Genomic DNA, 17,339 nt, shown 5'->3' with positions numbered 1-17,339 from the left:
TGTCACCAGTACCTTGCACAAGGCCTGGCAAATAATAAGTCTCAATTCATGTTTCTCGAGAGAATGTATGCATGACTGAATCGCAGGAAACACCATCCTCCTCAGCGACTGTCTAAAGACTACCACAAGTCTGTCTAAAGACTACACTACCTCCACTGACATGCACGTCCTGGGCGAGAGAGAGAGAGAGAGAGTATGTGTGTGTGTGTGTGTGTACATGTGTGTTCACACTAAGGGCCTGTACCCATCCTTCCAGTCTGGGGGACGGCGATGGGGAGAAGCTTCTCTTACCGTGGTGTATTTACCCAGCTGGCAGAGTGAGGGGAAGGTTTCCTGGTGAGCTTTTCGGATCTTCTCCGTGAGATCATCCAGCTCAGCTGTCATTTCATAGCTTTCTGTGCATTCCTGCTTCGAAGGCTCCTTCTTTTTCTTGTTCCTGTCATTCCTGACAGCTGGAAATGAGAGAGAAGTCAGATCCGGGGTCACTAATGGCTAGGCCTGCGCTGCCTGAGCTGGGAGGTTCCCTCCCCCGGTGCTGCTTGGACTCATCTGACGCTGGGAACAGGAACGAGGGAAAAGGTGCTATAAACACATCTCTCAAGAAGAGAGGTTTGGCAGCCAGGAGGGCCAGGAAGAGAGCGAGCCTTGTCTTTCTGTGTGTGCACATGCCAACCCATTCTCAAGGAAAGCTTAGGCCCACCCAACAGGCTGAGAGCCTCGGTTTGTTTGGAGAACTTTCTATGTGGACTGGGTCCTTGAAGAGAGGATTCTTCCAAGCACGTCCCCCACCAGTTCCAGAGGGGATGGCCTGAGAGGCGTTAGAAAGACACCACTTTTGCCTGGGAGTCACGTCCCTGGACAAGGCCCTTGTGGGGTCAGAATTAGTGACTCCTTGCTAAGCCCTGGTTTTTTGCTTTTCAGTTTTCTGAATTAACTGTCATTTTTGAAGAAGTTCACCTTAAAGGTGATGGGATTATGGTTTTTGATCCTTCATGTTTTTCTGCTTCCTAAACTTTCTGTATTAATCATGTAGTCTTTTGTTATTTATAAAGTTATTTAAAAATAATTATGCATTATAAACACTCAGGCTGGAAAACCACGCATTCATTCATTCATTCGTTCATTCACTTATTCTTCTGCAGCCATTTGACCCCACATCTTGTCTGGCCCACTGGAGCCTCGGCACACCCCCAGCCCAGCTTGGCCCTGGACAGTCAGGGCCAGGACCCCGGACTGTCAAAGTCCCAGCTTCCTCTCACAGCACAGCCTTCTCAGATGACTTCAAATCCGAGTGTAACCCGAAGCCCCGGCCTCTGGCTAGGATCTCCTCGGGAAGGAAACCGAAACCCAGGGAGGCCGACAGGTAAAACCAGACCCTGCGGCCCCTCCGGGACTCCATGTTCCCTGGGGACCCAGGGGTTGCCAGGCTGGACACCGCCTGGCTGTGTGTGCCACCACCGTGACCTGGGAATCCCTGCTGCCAAATGACCCAGGGCATAATCCGATCCACCCTAAGAGGATTTGGCACTTGGGGTGATGTGAGAACTGGCAGTTCCCTGGGTCTACACCGTGAGGATCCCAAGGCCCTGTTTGAGGCAGGAGCTGGGGGCAGAGTAAAATGAAGGCATGGGGAGAGGAGAAAAGATGGAAGGAAACAGATGAGCATGGGAGGGAGGGAATAAACAGTTCTCAGAAATCTCTGTGTCTGTATAAGCCTCTCACACCTGACGTGGAGTGAGGGAACCAGGGAGAAAATTCACATTTCTTGAGTATCTTGAGCATTGTACTGGGAACTGTGTCCACAATATCTCACTTAATCCCCTTATCAGGTAAGCAATTTTAAACCCATTTTACAGATGAAGAAACTGAGCGTCAAAGAGGCTAAAGAATGTGCCCAAGTTTACACAGCTGACAAGTTCTTTCGTTGCTTGGACTCGCTTCTTCCTAAGGAAGGGGACATGTTTGAGAAGAAAACAAAACCTCTTCAGACAATTTTCTTCCCGTGGGGCTCTGAAACGACACCGTTCTCTGGCTCAGCACATTTCCAGGTCTAGAATGAATGGGTAAAGGCAGTGTGCGGTAACTCAGCCTCAAAGGTACTCTTTTCCATGTGCCCACGTGCCCAGAACATTCCCAGCAGATGCAGGACGCAGGGCGAGGCTCATGTGGTTTAAAGCAGGGAGAATGCCAAGGACACGGCCAGCAAAGGAGAGACACTGAGGGAGGAAGGGGTAGCGCATGGCGCAGAGACGCCCAGGGGGCTCTCCACAAGGATGGAGCCTAGGTTTGCAGGGTGGCTGTGGCCAGAAGGCTTGTGTGTGAGCACCGCGGGCTCCCAGTGCAGGTCGCCAGACCCCTCCTTTCCCAGCCCCTGCCAATGACCTTCTTCTTTAGTCAACACGGAGGTCATATCTAAGCAACGAGGGTCCTTCCAAAACAGAGCCCTGAGGACAACACTTTGGCAATTCCTCAGAAACTTAAACATAGAGGTACCATACCATCCAGCAACTCCACTCCTAGGTATATACCCAAGAGACTAGAAAATATATATCCATGAAAAGCTTGTATACCACTTGTATACCACTTGTAGTGGTATTAGTCATAATAGCCCAAACAACCCAAATGTCCATCAACTCACGAACGGATAAACAAAATGTGGTGTAGCCAGACAATGGAATACTATCGGCCATAAAACGGAATGAAGTACTGATACAGGTTACAACATGGATGGACCCTGAAGACATTATGCTCAGTGACAGAAGCCAGTCACAAAGGCCACAGAGTGTATGATTCTATTTATATGAGATGTTCAGAATAAGCAAATTCACAGACAGAAAGCAGATCAGTGGCGCCAAGGGCTGGGGTGGGGGTGGACAGGAAGTGACTGCTAATGGGGACAAGGTTTCTTTTTGGGGAGATGAAAACGCTCTGGAATTAGACAGTGGTAAAGGTTGTACAACCTTGTGAATATATTACAAACCACTGAACTGTACACTTTTAAATGATGAAGTTATGCTACGTGAGTTGTATCTTAAAACAACAAGAACAACAACAAAAACCCGGAGCCCTGAGGGAGGCCACAAGTCAGTGAACACTAGACACTGCTCTGATTAGAGTCAGAGGCCAAGAGGCCGCCTACGACAACTAACACAGCAGCAACAGCAATACCACTTACTGATTGCTTAGCAAGGGCCAGCCCCTGCCTTAAGCTATTAAGAATTGTAGCTCACTGAATTCCACAGTGAACTGGTTAGGTGGGCATTATAATCCCACTCCTACACTCTAGGAACTTGAAGCCCCAAATCACCGTCTGAAAGTAGCCAAGTCAGGATTTCAGTGGAATATACAGAGAAGCAGAGAGAGGAAACACACACAGGAAACTGCCCCTAGTCCCCTCCCCAGGCAGGTCTGTGGGACCCGTGTCTGCACTCCTAAGCACTCTGCTTCACTGTCCCCCACCCTCCCACGGCCCCCTGGAAATTACCTGGAACACTCCCACGAGTGAACATAGTTCTAGAGGGTTACCTGGGAGGGTGGGCGGGAGGGACGCCGTGCGAGCTGCCACCACTGAGCAACTACACCAAGGCAGAAAGTGAGAGGTGAGGTCGGGGGGAAGGGGGTCCCTGTGAGCTGCAGCAGGGCACCAGGTGGGGGGCGCTTGGTGGATTGTGTGGTGACAGCACCCACTGTTTGCAAAATGACAGTGACAAAGCCAGAGCTCCACTTTCTGTGCTGTGGGGCCCACACTCGGGGCACTCTCAGCAGCTGACCAGTTGCCAAGGGACCCGTGTGCAACCTCATGCTGCCTTCCAAACTGCTCCTGCCCTCCCAAAGCAAGTGTCCCCCGACCCCCGGCTCCACGACTCAAGGACTCCTGGGACTATCGGAAACCCCTCTGCAACTGCAAAATGCAGTCATCCTCTGGCGATAAGGCCCCAATTATGTAAAGGTTCATGAGCTGATGGACAAAGTTTCTACACGTGGCTTCAGCAGCGGCTCTGCTCAATGGTTTTAAATTGCTGTGGAACGCAGGCACGGTGTCTGGGCCAGGCGTGGGGATGGCTGCCAAGAACCGCCAGAATCAAGGAGGTGACGTGGCGTGTGGGACACCACGTGGGCCTGGGGACAGCGGTTCTGTCCAGCCTCCTCAGACTCACGGTCAGCAGCTGCTGGGGGGGGGGGGGCGGGCAGGAGCTCGCCCCCTTGTAGGGCACTAAAGCGGGGCAGGGGTGACACAGATGCCGCAGGGGGGCCAGGGGATCTGGTACACGCACTGGCTCCACCACTTACCATCCCAGAGGAGTCAGCTCCCCTCAGAGCCTCTCTCCTCGGTCGCAGCAGCACCCTCCCAGAGACGGGGGAGGACGTGCGAGGCGGGAAACAGCGAGTCTGCTGGAGCCTAGTCATATGAGAAGAGGAATTTAAGGCCCTTCCGCATGGAAATGGGTGGCCCTGAACACCGAGGACTTCTGGGCATGATTGCAGGGTCGGTCGCTGTAAGTGGCAATGATGCTTTTGAAGAAGCTGTCTGGTAGCAGCACCAAATGGGCAGGTGGACTCATTTGTTCCTTCATTGTTTTGTCCATTCATTCATTCAACAAATCTATTTTGTACATCTACTATGTGCCATCTGCTGTGGGGATGAAATGGTGAGCCACACAGATGGTTCCTGCTGCCATGGAGCTCACTTATGGTGGGAGACAGACATTAATCATATACTAACAGTGACGGGAATAATAATAATATTGGCATCACTATTATTATATGTATTGTGACTCATACTGGAGTGTTATTTATTATAATACTGAAAATGTTAATGACAACCACCACGGCAGCTATGGGGCACTCGCTGAAATCCTCTATTCATATTAGTCATTCAATACTCACAACAACCTGATGGAGAAGTATCATTATTATGCCCATTTTGCAGATAAGAAAATTGAGGCACAGAAAAGGAAGTAACCTGCTCAATGCCATGTACCCTGTAAGTGATATATGGGGGATCGGAACTCAGAAAACCTGGCTCCAGGGCCCTCACTCTTAACCACTGTGCTCCGCCATTTCTGTCACACACGTCCATGATTCCATGATCTGTCAGGTGCTATGAAGGATGCTACAGGAGCTCTGGGTGTGTATTACTGGTGTGTGTGTGTGTGTGTATAGGGGGCAGGGGGCTGGTCCAGGATCAGGGAGCTGATGCTGGGGAAAGGGGCAGGTGAGTTGAGGGGAGGGATGGGAGGAATGGGAGAGATGGGACGGTGGGTGGGGAGCCCATGATTCTCTTCTCTGGCTGTCTGTGATGTTTGATGCCTGATCTCTTCTTTCACCGGCTGGCACATGCACCAACATACCTATGACAGAGCTGGGGGCCTGACAAAGTGCTTTCGGGCACAGTGCAGCCCTGGGAAGGCATGGCAGGCAGGGAGTGGGGCACATCCTGCCCTCTGCATCAGAGCCCCATCACGGGGTTGGGGACAATTACTCTGCCACATGGCACTCCCTCCTACTCTGTGAATATCTGGAAGGCAAGGGCCATATTTTACTTATCTCTGTGTCCGCCCACAGTAGGGGCTCAAAACCTGTTTTGTGAAGGACCAGATGAACATGTAAATGTGGAGTCTGTCTGCTGTCAGGACCTCTGTGTGGCAACACAGAGCTCACTTGAGCCTCTTTTCTGCCAAAACTTAAAGGTCTCATCACACCTCAGGGCCTGCAGGCAACTCACCAACTGCTGTCCATCCCTCCAGCAGGTGCCAGGAGGTGGATAAAGCAAATGGAGCACCCATGGGATCACGAGTGTGATTTACACACCTGGTAGGACCCAGCCCGATGTCTGCAAAGCGCTTCTTGGACGAAGGGTGCACCATAAAACATCAAGTATTCTCCTTGTGAGGGCTAAGTGCCACAAATCAGATTTGGTGGCATAAAAGTAGCATATTTATGATCCACTATCATATTGCAAATGAAATGAATGTAATAAAAGTGTCAGTTATACAAATACCTCTGATGTACGGATCTCGACCTATGAATATGAAAACAGACACCCCAGCACTTTGATTTGAATGTCTAATCATGGAAATAAATGAAGTCATGTTCATTTTAATGTGTGCACTTGTGCATGTATCTGGTATATTGATTTCCATGCACACAATAAAAATGTAATGCAGGAAACATGCAAAAGATGTGGCTTTCCCTTGAATTCAGGAAGTGATGAAAACAATGCTTCGCTAAAAATTCCTCACATCAAAAAAAAAAAAAAAAAGAAAGAAAGGAAAATATAATTGACAATGTTTTTGTCCATGAAGTTCTCTATATTCAGTTTAGCAAAGGAAGCATACTGGTCTATTTATTCTTGCTTGAATACTAAACTCTGGAATTTGCTCATTTTGATTCTTCCCCTCCTTGCTAACTGCAAGAATAGTGGGCCACAGTTGGTGATTAGACCTATCTGGTTGCTGTGAGTGGGGGAGGGTCTATAACATACCAACACACTGTAAAAACACAAAAATATAGTTTAAAATTCATTTTCTGAACTAATTACATAAGCGAACTACCTACGGATTTGGAGGCAGGTGGCTCTACGACTAATAGTGACCTAGTTTTCCCATAATTTCAGGATTTGGGGGTTGGCGCTCAAGCATTTAGTACAGCAGGTCCCACTATAAAGCTGGGCAGAGTCAGGGTGAGTGAACGCTCCCTCAAGATCAGAATCTCCTTGAAGGTAGAGACTGCCTTTCTCCTAATATAGTGCTTGCCATGTAAACGCTAGTGGAAATTGAACACATACACAGAGGAACAAGGTTAGTAAACGAGGCTGCATCTAAGTTTTCTCTGCCACTAACGAGACACATGCCTTGGGGACCAGGCTGAGGGCAGGGCACCCATGAGTGTCTGTTAAATGAATACAGGCCTGTGATTGGACCTTGATTTCAGGGTTTGTGAAATGGAGGCCAAAATAGCATCCTCAGAGGACCACTCCAAACCTGCAATGTGGCAGCCTATGTGCAAACACTTCAAAAGGCGAGGTGATGCCCCACACAAGTGCAAAGTGTAAGGGACGGCCCAGCGTTCAGAGTGCCATGACCGAGCAGGCAGCATACTTGGAATTTTTACAGACTATTAAATATGCAAGTCTTGGGGGAATAGTCTGGACACAGCATTCTAGGAGTTTAACAAGGATCTACCAGCCTAGCTCAGCTTCTTAAAGTTATTCAAAGCACTTATAGAAAATCCTTGAAATATCAAAATGCACAAACGCCAAATATTTCTTTCTAGTTAAAGCGATATATTATACTAAGATAACTTTCAAAACAATTTTAAACACATTTTCCTCTCACTGGTTGCTTTTAGAAATGGAGATTTTACCTCTTCTCGAGTGGACAGTGTTCCCCTTGTCTTATAATTCCAAAGACTATTTTCCTTCTCCCTCTGGGCTGGCATGGGCAGCCCTGCTGTGGCTGTATTTGTTTTGGGACAAGCCCAGTGCGGTGGGAATCCTTGCAAGGCAAGAGATTTGGAGTTTAGAGGCTCTGTTACAAGTGACAAATCCTTTTCTTTGGACAAGAGTCTTGTGTGAACTATAGGAAATATCCTAAGTTCAACTCCAGAGATGAGGGAAAATAAAACATTCCTGCCTGACGTATAAAAGCAGAAGCCCGACAATGAACAGTTGAGAAACTGCACCCGCTGAGCCGCTCTCCTCCATCATCAGCATGACTTCTTTGCACGTCCCCTCCGGCAGCAATGGGCAGTAGCAATGGGCATCAGTGATGGCTTTCCAACACCTGTCCACAGGGGGCCACGTGTCATGGCTTTGTGTTTGTGGCAGAGCCATCCAACACGATGGGGGCTGACATGAAGGTCTTCACCGATGGCAGAAAACTGAATGCTAAAAAATGAAAATTTAAGACGCAGAGGCTGGCCCTCTGCTTTTTAATCAGGAGTAAACTCACACACCTGCCCCATGATCAATTCACTTTGTTTTTAAAACCCCCAGTTTAGAAAAGGAGAGTTCAGGGCCGGCCCTGTGGCTTGGTGGTTAAGTGCGCGCGCTGCGATGCTGGCGGCCCGGGTTCGGATCCCGGGTGCGCATCGAGGCACCACTTCTCCGTTCATCCTGAGGCCGAGTCCCACATACAGCAACTAGAAGGATGTGCAGCTACGACACACAACTATCCACTGGGGCTTTGGGGGGAAAAAATAAAATAAATAAAATCTTAAAAAAAAAAAAAAGGAGAGTTCAGTATCCGCTTCCATAAACCATTTTCAAGGGCAGGAAATTCTTCGTTATATCAAGCTGATGTTCGCCCTGAAGCTCAACCTGCCCTCGTGTATCTGAAAGACCATTTAGTGGGTCTTTTTAACTTCTTTGTAAAAAGGCAGCAGTCTCAGATTCAGGAATCAATAGTCTCAAAATAAGGATCCATCTATCTAAGATAAAATGATTGAGCAAAGATGCAGGCACATCCCTTTACCTTTCTTTCCTGGAGTACACATGGACCGCCTTTCAAAGCAGTTTCTCTTTGGGAGGGTGGAGGGAATGACAAAAAGAAGTTTCCCCACAGCAGACTGTTCCAGATAAACCCGTGTCCTGCTCCGTGTCATATATATTCTTCATGGCAAGTTACAGGCTTTCAAATATTAAACAACAATCTCTGTCATGATGAATTCTAATGGCCAAATTTTTCACTCCTACTGTCCTCTAAACCCAATTAATTTTTAGAAAATGATTTGCAGGTCTCCTTGACATTCTTATATTTTCCCTCTTAAAACGTTGTTTTAAAATAGAAATAAGGTACTTTACTTAGCTTGGGAAAAGTTCTGAGAAGCAGCCTCAGTGATTCCCCTTGGGGAGTCCAACCCCTTGACAAACCCTATAGAACTGGAGCAGCAGGAGGGGAGTGCCAGGAAATACTGGCTTGACTGCAAAGTTGGCCCTAATCCTCCTTGTCTTCCTCTATGCACGCTCTTTGCATTGTGACTTTGCTCATCCCATCAACAGGTGGAGACTATTCCACAGCCCTTCATCTGGGCTGGCCTGTGACTCACTTTAACAGATAGAATGCAGAGGTAGTAATGTGTGCCATTTCCAAGCCTAGACATCTAGAGGTCTTGTGCACTTCTGCTTGTACCTCTTGGAATCTTAGCACTGTGTATGAACAAGCCTGGATCAGCCTGCTGGAGAATGAGAGACCATGTGGAGGAGAGGCCAGTTAGCTCAGCCAAGACCATCCGAAAGTAACCTAGAGCTGATCTGCCCCTGAACCTGGGAGAGCACTCAGGCAAGATCAGCAGAGTTGCCTACCCAATCTGCAGCTGACCACAGACTCATGCGAGAGCCCAGTGAACCCAGAGGTACCACCCAGTTGATCCATGGTTTTGCAAGCGATAATAAATGCCTATTGTCTCAAGCCACTGAGCTTTGGGGTGGTATGTTACACAGCAATAGCTAGCTGATACTTACAGTCTGTGTAAAGAGAGGGCTTACACAACAGTAGCACATGCCAAATGCTCTTTTACCCCATGGTGTATCTGAATCCACCGTTGCCTTTATTCAGTAGTTGAGGCAAGAATGAAAACAATTTGTCATTACTTCAACTCCAGGTTCAAGATCCTGCCCACATCTATTATAACAAACAGAAGTTATGGAATTATTCCTTACGGGTCTTAAATAACATGAAAGGTACAGTGGACAAGCAGGAAGGACACTGGGGTAAAATTCCAGAGGCCTGTATTTTAGTCCATCATATACTAACTGTGCAAACTCAGGACAGTCTCTTAATGCCCCCCAGCCTCAGTTTCCTCATCTGAAAAATGGGGACATTAATTTTTTTCCATCACACACAGGATTCTTATATATATTTAAATATATAATTGCAACACAATGTAATATGTACTAAGATAATGGGAATCCTACACCAATTTCTTATTCACCAAACATTTATCGAGTCCTGTAGCTACTGAAGATACTGAGTCAAATAAAGCATGGTTTCTTCCTCAATAAATGAAATGCACATGATATATAATATAGACTGTAAAGGTTTAATACATACGGAATGCTTTGAAATGTGAAATGCTAAGGCAGCAGTGGAAGAAGAAAAGTGGAAAGAAACAAAGTACAGAAGGAAGGAAGGAAAGAGAAAATAAGAAAGGGAGTAAAGAATTTTTTTTTTTTTTTTGGTGAAGAAGATCAGCCCTGAGCTAACATCTGATGCCAATCCTCCTCTTTTTGCTGAGGAAGATCAGCCCTGGGATAACATCTATACCCATCTTCCTCCACTTTGTATGGGACGCCGCCACAGCAGGGCTTGACAAGCGGTGCGTCGGTGCGCACCCGGGATCCGAACTTGTGAACCCTCGGGCCGCTGAAGCGGAGCAGCGCACTTAACCGCTGCACCACCAGGCCAGCCCCAGGAAAGAATTTTTATCCAAGGCAAGACCTGTGCTCCAGCCTGGGGCCATATAATTGGAGATTAAACGGAATATGGAGCATAAACTGGACAGTTTTTAAACTTTCAATGGGTTCATCTCGTACGGCAGGACTTTCCAAGTGAACTTGGCTTAGTAAACAGATGTGACCATGTTTGCCTTCTTGGACTCCAACTTTTTCAGATATTGCTTGACACACTTGATGAATCTCTGCCTGAGCCATCCATGTGTCAATGAGGTGTCCAAGAGAGACAGACAAATGGTCTGCAAGTTTGCCCAGTGTTTGCCAAATACTCTATTTAGAATATTAACGTAGAGAAGCCCCTGCGTATTGTCAAATCAATTTTAGAAACTCAAATCATCAGAGAAATGGTTGACGTGAATATGTGGGCATTTATGTTATATATTCAGTTTAAATGAAAAACTCTCACTTTCAGGCATTTAAATGGTTTATGCTAGACTGTATACCCCTAAGTGATTCTCATTGGGTCTTTGAAGCGCTAAGGTTTCTAAGGGTTTTCAGAATCACCAAGTAAGTATATTGTTCAGTATAGCTTTTGTTCTAAATGCATTCCATTAATTTTAATTTTTAGAGAATTGATAATCCATGCATAAGAAATATGCTAGCCCACTATTCAATACGACTAGTCAATTAACCATAACCTCCTTTCCTAATAATTATGGATAAATTTAAATTTACTGCTAGTGTTTTTGAAGGCTAGCTTAGCCCTCAAAAGGTCTTTTAAGAAGAATTCTTACATTGGGTGGGAAGATAACCACCAAAGTCTCTTTTTTGGGGGGAGGGGGAGGAAGAGTCACTCTGAGCTAACATCTGTTGCCAATCTTCCTCTTCTTCTTTTTTTTTTTTTGCTTGAGCAAGATTAGCCCTGAGCTAACATCTGTGCCACTCTTCCTCCACTTTATATGTGGGTCGCCGCCACAGCATGGCTTGATAAATGGTGCAGATCCATGCCTGGGATCCAAACTTGTGCATCCTCGGCCGCCGAAGTAGAGCGCACTGGACTTAACCACTACACCACAAGGCTGGCCCCTGAAGTCTCTTTTAACTGCAAATGGTTTTTTCCATCCATCCATCTGTCCATCCATTCATCTATCCATTACTCTGTTTATTTATCCAGTCGATCTGTCCAGTTATTCATTAATCCATCCATCTGTCCATCCTTTCATCTATTCATCTGTCCATCCATTCAGCTGTTCACTCATCTATCCATCCATCCATCCCACTTTTTCCTCCATTGATCTGTCTATACACCCATCCATTTGTCCATCTGCCTATCCTTCCATCTATTTATCTGTCCATCCACCTGTCCATTCATCCACCCACCCATCTCTCCTTTCATTTATTTATTTATTCCTCCATCTGTTCAAATAATTATTGAGTACTTACACTGTGCCTGGATGCTAAAGAAACAAGAGTGAGAGGGTATCATTTCAAGAGATTCACATTCTAGTAAAAGATACAGTCACCAAAACAAATAACTATCATGCAGTGAGCTAGATGCCAAAAGGGAGATATTTACTCACTGATTTAAGCAATAGGAATACAAAATCTAAGGAGTAGGTTGTGAGATGATACTTAGACCCACAGATGAGGGAGCTGATAGTTCAGTCTGCGGAAGTCATGAAAAACATCACAGAGGAGAGGAATCTTGAGCTGGATGCTCTAAAGGAGTATGCTGGGTCTTATCCCTTCAGGTAACCCCACTGCACAGTACAGTGTCTTTTTCCATAAGGGATGCTCAACAAATATTTCTTAAATGAATAGGGCTTGGAAGGGTAGGAAACATTCTGGATAAAAAAACAATGTGTGAAAAGGCCTAAGGGTTGGAAACAACACCTACACGAAGGAAGTTAGTTATGGGATGGCCTTTAAAGGATGGGTCTCATCAACGAGGCAGAGAGGGGTGGGAAGAACATTCGGGATGTTGGGGATAGGAGGAAATGCTTTCAGGAATGACCACATCATGTTTGTAGGGTGGCTGATGTGATTAGAGGAAAAAGTGGAGACTAGGGGTTGGTGGGGAGAAAAGATGAGATTGGTATAATGAGGAGAGCAAGGGAGGGATGTGTAGGGAGGCACTGCAATGAAAAATCTGCTGGACTTGGTAATGGGCTGAATATGGGGGATGAAGACGATGACTTGGAGATACAATAAGATTTTAACCCTGGTACTGGGATATTGATGGTATTGCAATAGAGAAGAAAATTGGGAAAGCTGGTGGGGGATAGGGAATGCAGTTTTTGGTAGGAAAGTGATGAGACTGGCTTGAAAGGAGGTGAGTAAGAAATCCAGGTGGCAATTCCAGGGGTTGTTAGAGACATGGCATTGTGGATTTGGTGAGACGACAGGCCTGAAGTTAGATTATTTAGGAGGCAAAACCTTAGAGATGACTGTAGAAGTCATGAGAGGGGATGAACAATCTAAGGTGAGAGAGAGGAGAGAAAAAAAGAGGATCAGGCACTGACCCTTGGGAGTCGCCAGTGGTTGGTGGGAAAGGGAAGAGGATACAGTGATGGAAGCAGATGAACAGTGGGAAGAAAAACTGAGATAATAAAAAATCATAGAAACTGATGGAGAAAAGAATTTGAAAAAAGCCGCAGTGGCCTGGCCAAGTGTCCAATGTAGCCGACAGTCAGAAAGAATAAAGAGGGAGCAAAGTTCATTGGTTTTGGCAATGGAGAAAGTGGTGACTTTCAAGGGAACATTTATAGCAGACCAACGAGGAGGGAAGCCAGACGGGGGGTTGGGGAGGGTTAAGAGGAGGCCAGAGAAAGCCCTTCACAAATCAACCTAGGAAATAAACTTGAGTCCAGGCACTTGAAAACTTGTTTTTCTATAATCAAACCTGTAAGGGAGGTCAGCGAAATCACCCATGTTTACAAACACAAAAGGCTGTATGAATTTCCCAGAGAATCTTCATTTGAAGAGGCTCACTGGAAGGTCAACATGGAGCAGTGAGATCTTGGAAGACGCATTCACTTAAGATCTGTCTACGCAGAGGTCCAAAGCAAGAGAAAGCTTCAGTGAACCAAAGGCTAGAAGATGGGAGGGCTTTTCAGGCAGAAGACTGAGCAAATCTGAAGGCCTGGAGGGAAGCAACAGGGCAGCTTTGAAGCTCTGCAAGGACTAGGGCTGGGGCTCACAGTTCAGAGTTGACGCTGGACCACAGCTCATGTGATCCTGTGACCCCTGCCAAGGAGACTTGGGTTTGGGGTTCATTTAGGGTGGCAGTGGCAGTGATATTATCAGAGTTACCTTTTAGAAGGGTCGCTTCTCTTCATGGTCAAGAAACGACTTGGGTAGAGAGATCACTGAGGTGGTTGCTAGAAGTTCCAAGTGAGAGAAGAGGGATGTCTGAACTAGGGAGGGATCGTAGAGCAGGGCCAGCATAAGGGATGTGGGATGCCAGGCAGTGGGAAGGGTCAAGGATGACAAGCTGCTTTCCAGCTCGGACAATGGTGAGGGAACAAAGAAGGAGAAGTAGGATGTATGGAATTCCAGGAACCCGTGTGCCACCAAGTGGAGTTGTCCAGTGGGTGCCGTAGGAAGTTGGCTATCTAGGTCTCAGGCTCAGGAGAGGTGACTGGCTGGAGACAGAGCCTCAGAGAAAGTCCACTTGCGATAGGAATTGTGGCCATGGAAAGTGATGGCAAACCCCTGAGTTCCTGTGGGTTTTGTTTCTCCCAGCTCTTGACTTCTAGGAATCAACTTATTGTGAAATCGACTCAGCAATTTGAAACTCGATCTATTTATTTATTCATTCTACTGACAGTGACTGAGCTGCACCTATCAGCTCTGGGTGTCAGACACTGATCTAGCACTGAGGGTGCAGCAGGAAACCAATACGAAAGTCCCTGCTTTCATGGAAACAGTTGGTGGGGGAGGGGGGGTAAGCAATACCATGCGGAAGCAAAGCACACAGGAGGGAAACTTCTTTCAAGCGTACCCTAAAGACCCCCGAACAGCACACTGCCATCGTAAGAAAATGCCTTATGCATTTTCACAGGATGCAGCCATACCATTATTGGCCCACCTGGGATACCAGAAATTGTCTGTGAGAAAATCTGGACTGCCCCTCGCCCGTGGCTTTGAAATGCAAAGATGGGAGCAATTCCAACCCACTGTGGAAATTCAAACTCAAAATCTTCCACTGTCCCGGACCAGCTTCTCAAATCAGGGCTGCGGTGGGTGACCTGGACTTCTCTTATATCTCCCTCAGCCCTTTTAACAGGAAATAGCACCGTCATTGCCAACCCCATCCCTTCGGGGTGGGAGGGCTTCTGCTCTGGGCTGTGCTAAGTGCTCAACATATATGACCTCATTTCTTTCTCCCAGCAACCCTAAGTGGAAATGGTACCATTAATCCCCAAATTACACATGAGGACACCGAGGCTAAGGGACTTTACACATCACATAGCCAGTCATCGACAGGGTCAGAATTCAAACCCAGTTCTAACTCCAAACTATCTACTGCTCATAAGATAATTCTTAAAATGGTTTGCTTTTAAAAAAGATTAGCATTAATAACAAGAATGCAACGAGAACTATAATTAAGGAATTTTTCTACTTGGCCTTGGCTGCCCTGAATGCCATTGAGGGGTCACTTTCAGGCCACACGTGTGACTCAAAGAAAATGTTAAAAATGAAACAGTAGAAATAAGCCACAGTCCCCAAGTCAGTCTCAGCATGTGAAGCATTGGCCAGAATTGTAGCCAACTTAGCTTTCCCCGAGTGAACTTATCAGTTTCTCAATATAAATAGATCATCCCAAACTGCCCTCGTCTGTGAAGGATTGCTAAAATCCTATTTAGTTCACAAAAATCCTCTTCTGGCCTACAGAACTTTAATTCTCAGGTATTTATTTCTCCAGAGAGTCATCTGGAAAAGAAAGAAAGCCCTCTTCACCATTCTCTGCATAGCTCCCAGCCACATACTTGGATGCTTGACATGAACAGAGAACCGAGTTGCTATTCCCGGGAATGCTTCAGCTGAGGGGTCAAAAAAAAGCAAGAAGCCCAAGAAATAACACACAACGTTCCTGCCAGACCTGTACAGTTCACTTCCCTCTGCCCTTCCTTTTCCCTTCCTCTGACACCCACACCCACACCCAGAACGTGCTTTTCTTTCTTTTTAATCAAAAAGACATCTGCGAATACCTTCTAAGGCAGAGACAGCCTTCAGGACTCAGGGGAGAGAGGAAAAGCAGTGCCTGGAACAGAACACGGTGGAGAATTCCAACCTCCCAGTCGCCACCTATTTATTAGCAATCCGTACCTTGGGGGTGTCAAGTCAGTACAGACAGAGTTTGAGATCTAGTGGGAAGATAGCTCACCACCTAAAAACTATGGGAGGACGTCCAAGGAAGTCCTGGGCTGCATGCAATCAATTTTAAATGTGATCATTAATTTAGAAAATGGGCTCCTATTTACTAGGTGCCCATTATGTTCCAGGCACTGTTCTAGGTGCTCAGGATCTAACAGCGAATAAAACAATGTTCCCAGCTTCTTGGACTTTTTCTTGGGGAAGGCAGGCAATAACAAACACATATACAATATAATGTCAGGTAATGGTAAGTGCTATGAAGGAAAACCATGCAGGGGGAGAGAGATACAGGGGATATTGTGTTACAAAGTGTGGGAAGGAAAGGCCTCTTTGCGGAGGAGACGTTTGAAAAGACAGGTGAAGGAGCAAGTACTGTGGGTATCTGGGAGCAGAAAGGATTGCATATATAGCCATGCATTGCTTAACGATGGGAGATGGGGACACATTCTGAGAAATGCGTTGTTAGGCCATGTCATTGTTGTGCAAACATCATAGAGTGTGCTTACACAAACCTAGATGGTATAGCTTAGTACACACCTGGGCTCCATGGTACTAATCTTATGGGACCACCATCGTATATGCGGTCCATCATTGACTGAAACGTCGTTATGTGGCACATGACCGTATTGGGGCAAAAAGCTTCTCATAAATTAGAGATACAAGCTAGAGTAGCTATTTGTTAATTTTCTCATTCATTCATTCAACAATTCTACTCAAATATTTATAGGGAACCTACGCTACACTGTGCCTGGTACTGTGACAGCTGCTGGAGATGTTAACGGTGAAGGAGGCTGATGTGGTTCCTCGTGTAGTCCCAGTCTAGACCAGGGGTGGCAAACTTTTGCCATAAAATGCCAGGTGGTAAATATTTTGGCTTTGTGGGCCTAACAGTCTCCGTCCAACTACTGTTGGACAGAAGGAGGCAGGACTACATGGAAAGGAAGAGCGTGGCTGTGTTCCAATAGAACTTTCTATTTCCAAAACAAGCTTCAGGCCAGATTTGGCCCACGGGCTGTAGTTTGCCACCCGTACTCTAAAAAATGTGCTTGATTGTCAAGAATCAATAAATCCAAGTTAGGGAAGAAAGTATACTTAACAAAAAAGAAATCATTTAATACCCACTCTCTCCCATGTTTGTTTTTTGTTTTCTTTCAGTTATCAGGCAATATAATAGATGTCAATTGTTTTCTCTGCCCAGCAATAAGCCCCCACAGACACTTTCTTCAGGGAAATCCCCCTTCCCCTACCCTAACAACGGCTGCAGTATTTCTAGACCCCTGGTCTAGAGGTAGACGCAGACTCTCCTCAACTAACCACACATGGAATAATGGGTTATGACACCCCGAGAGAGGACAGTGGAACAGAGACATGTGACATGGGCTTCCACCCAAAGGCAGAGGGTGGTTAGAGAAAGTCTTCCCAGGAGAAGGAACATCTGAGCTGAGTAGCAGTCAACTAGGTGAAGAACATTCTGGGCTGAGGGGAAAGCACGAGCAAGATCTTGCAAATGTAGAGACCAGGGACCTGAGGTTGTGATATTTGAGAGACGTTCTAGAGACGTAAGGGA

The 17,339-nt window shown here is 46.4% G+C and overlaps 1 protein-coding gene across 10 annotated transcripts in view; it reads right to left on the bottom strand.

Moving 5' to 3' along the window:
- Positions 1-17,339, bottom strand: part of RARB (retinoic acid receptor beta) — a 704,914-nt gene that overhangs the window by 27,651 nt on the left and 659,924 nt on the right. For all 10 annotated transcript variants that reach the window (XM_087430628.1, XM_087430624.1, XM_087430626.1 and 7 more), the window contains one exon: positions 292-452. In XM_087430628.1, the coding sequence (XP_087286754.1) occupies positions 292-452 (161 nt within the window). The remainder of the gene's footprint in view (positions 1-291; positions 453-17,339) is intronic.

Source organism: Ceratotherium simum, chromosome 5 (genome assembly GCF_057802395.1).
Source record: "Ceratotherium simum simum isolate JZ-2026a chromosome 5, ASM5780239v1, whole genome shotgun sequence".
Taxonomy (NCBI): domain Eukaryota; kingdom Metazoa; phylum Chordata; class Mammalia; order Perissodactyla; family Rhinocerotidae; genus Ceratotherium; species Ceratotherium simum.
The sequence above is the reverse complement of the archived record's forward strand: the minus strand, read 5'-3'. Positions and strand labels throughout refer to the sequence as shown.